The sequence below is a fragment of the Austrofundulus limnaeus genome, unplaced genomic scaffold (assembly GCF_001266775.1).
Source record: "Austrofundulus limnaeus strain Quisiro unplaced genomic scaffold, Austrofundulus_limnaeus-1.0 Scaffold8, whole genome shotgun sequence".
Classification (NCBI taxonomy): Eukaryota; Metazoa; Chordata; class Actinopteri; order Cyprinodontiformes; family Rivulidae; genus Austrofundulus; species Austrofundulus limnaeus.
In genome coordinates, this window is record NW_013952410.1 from 2,905,225 (window position 1) to 2,907,533 (window position 2,309).

At 38.1% G+C, this 2,309-nt stretch overlaps 1 protein-coding gene across 1 annotated transcript in view; it reads right to left on the reverse strand.

The window, feature by feature from the left end:
- ctbs (chitobiase, di-N-acetyl-) overlaps positions 1 to 1,759 on the reverse strand; it is a gene marked incomplete at its 5' end in the record, with an annotated part of 3,579 nt that extends 1,820 nt beyond the window's left edge. The window contains 4 exon segments of the mRNA XM_014000121.1: positions 837 to 934; positions 1,028 to 1,199; positions 1,287 to 1,495; positions 1,621 to 1,759. Of these exon segments, the coding sequence (XP_013855575.1) occupies positions 837 to 934; positions 1,028 to 1,199; positions 1,287 to 1,495; positions 1,621 to 1,759 (618 nt within the window).
- Positions 1,760 to 2,309: the final 550 nt, after the last annotated feature.

Below are 2,309 nucleotides of genomic sequence, written 5' to 3' on the forward strand. Positions count from 1 at the left end.
TTATGTTCTGCTCAGATCTCATTGAGCTAAATAAGATCAAATCTGCTGACTTGTGTTGTGAAATGAGACGTTTTCCTGTTTATCTTCTGTTAATAAATCCATAACAAACAGCTTTTCTGACATTTAAAACATTAGATAGATTACAGAAACTGTAAAATATTAATAATAATTGGGTTAGTATTATTATTAACAGTTTTTATGATTTCTACATCGTCAGTCCTTTTTTTCTGCTCTGTTGTCAACATGTACAGTAATGAGAAACCCAGACTTTTGACCATTTAGCATTAGCCGTTAGCTTCACCAGCCGATCACATGGTCACGTGGTTTCTGTGCACTCCAGCTGTTCTATATAAACTCCTTGTGATCAGATAATCAATGATCAAAAGCAACAATGTACTGCTAATGAGTCTGCATGTTCAACCACAAGGTGGCAGTATAGGAGAAGGCATTGAAGTCCACCAGGGTGTGAGAGAAGCGAAATAATCATAAAAAACATTGCTAATTGATTTATCCACAAAGTTTGGCCAAGTTTAGATTAATTAGAAACTACAGCTTATTTCTTTCAGTGGGATAAAAATATGGACTAGAGGTTGAACAACTGACCCCAGCTCCCATCTTTAGAAATTAAAATCGCAAATTATAGATATACAGTATATCTAACCCATAACTGTAATATACATTACAATTTACTAGATTTTATAGGGGAAGAAAAAAAAAACATGCTCTGTGTTGATTATTTTCAAAATGCTAATGATCAGTTTAATTAATCTACAAATCGATCAATTTTCCACTGAYATGAACTTTAATGTTTAGTATTTTAATTAACTTCATCATACCTGGGAAAGGTTGACACAAGGATAGTCATAGCCATACCACGGCACTCCCATTACGATCTTCTTGGGATCAATATTTAGAGCCAAATAGTCGTCATAAGCTAAAAAAAGATAGAAAACAAAATATCTTAGCACATCCTAGTTAATTACAATCTGATTTGTTCGGACCGTAAAGGTGAACCTGGATAACAAACCTTTCAGAGTTTGGTTGAGAGGTGCGTTTGCCATTGCGATGCAGTCACCAGGGATCTGGCTCTGCTCGTCATAGGACATCACAAACAGCAGGTCAGAGTATTTGGCGATGCTGATGTAATCATAGCAACGCTTATCAATACAGTTTGGTGACCAGGCAACATCAAATGACACCTGAAAATAAAAGGTGACAATCAGGTAGAAATACACAAACTGCCTCGTTTGAATCCTCCCAGATTGAAGTTGAAACATTTCTTTCACCTGGGAACCTGGGATTTCTCTGTGGAACGCCTCAGTCGTCTCTCTGACCAAGTCTGTCAGAGCGAAGTACTCTGGCGAGCCCTCGTCCACCGCCTGCTCCACGTCGATGTTGATCCCGTCCATAAACTGACTCTTGGCTAAGTTTACCTGCTTCGTTATCCACGCGGTTCKGTTGGCTCGGTCCACGATGGAGGAGATGGGAACATCACCTTTAATGAGCATGAAATAAAATTATTATTGATAATTATTGAATAAATGGAGAGAACAATTTTAATTATCGTCCATTATTGTCTGACAGTCCGTGCAGCTGTCACAAAGCAGGAAGCTAGCTTACCTTTAAGGACAAGTCGTGCACCTTTGGAGTGAGCGTAACACATGAGCTCAGCATCAAATTTTCCAAACGCAGCCACAGTTGTCACCACTGTCCAGTTGTAGGACTTCCATTGTTTTCCACCTACATCAAATACAAACACCTAAAAACATACAACAGATAAGTCATTTTGAAAAATATTAACATTCAAGACGTTTTTCTTGCAGCCTCTCTTTCTTGATGTRCTGATCTGCATTTGAGTGACCAAATGAATATTATTTAGTCACTTTTCACTTGCTTAAACATTTTGAAAACCTCTTCTTGGGAAGCACATCAGCAGGTCTTGCAAGAACCATCTAGGACTTTAAAGTCTCCTGCTTTGAAGGCAAAAAGGCCTAGTACGTATTAGAATACATTGTGACTTGAAACAAAATGACAAACAGGTGAATCACGAGGGTTCTGTTTCAATTAAAGGCTGTTTTGCTTTKGCAAAAACAAAAGAACCAGTTTGCACAGGTGCAGAAGCAGAATTCAGTACTAGTTAATACACTGCAATTACTCATACAGTTTCAAATTAATACCAAGTAAAGCATTTGGAAGCCAATGAATAAAGTGGGGGTTTTAATTGGTAAACAGCTACAATCATCTGTCAGTGTGTGTGTGTGTGTGTGTGTGTGTGTGTGTGTGTGTGTGTGTGTGTGTGTGTGTGTGTG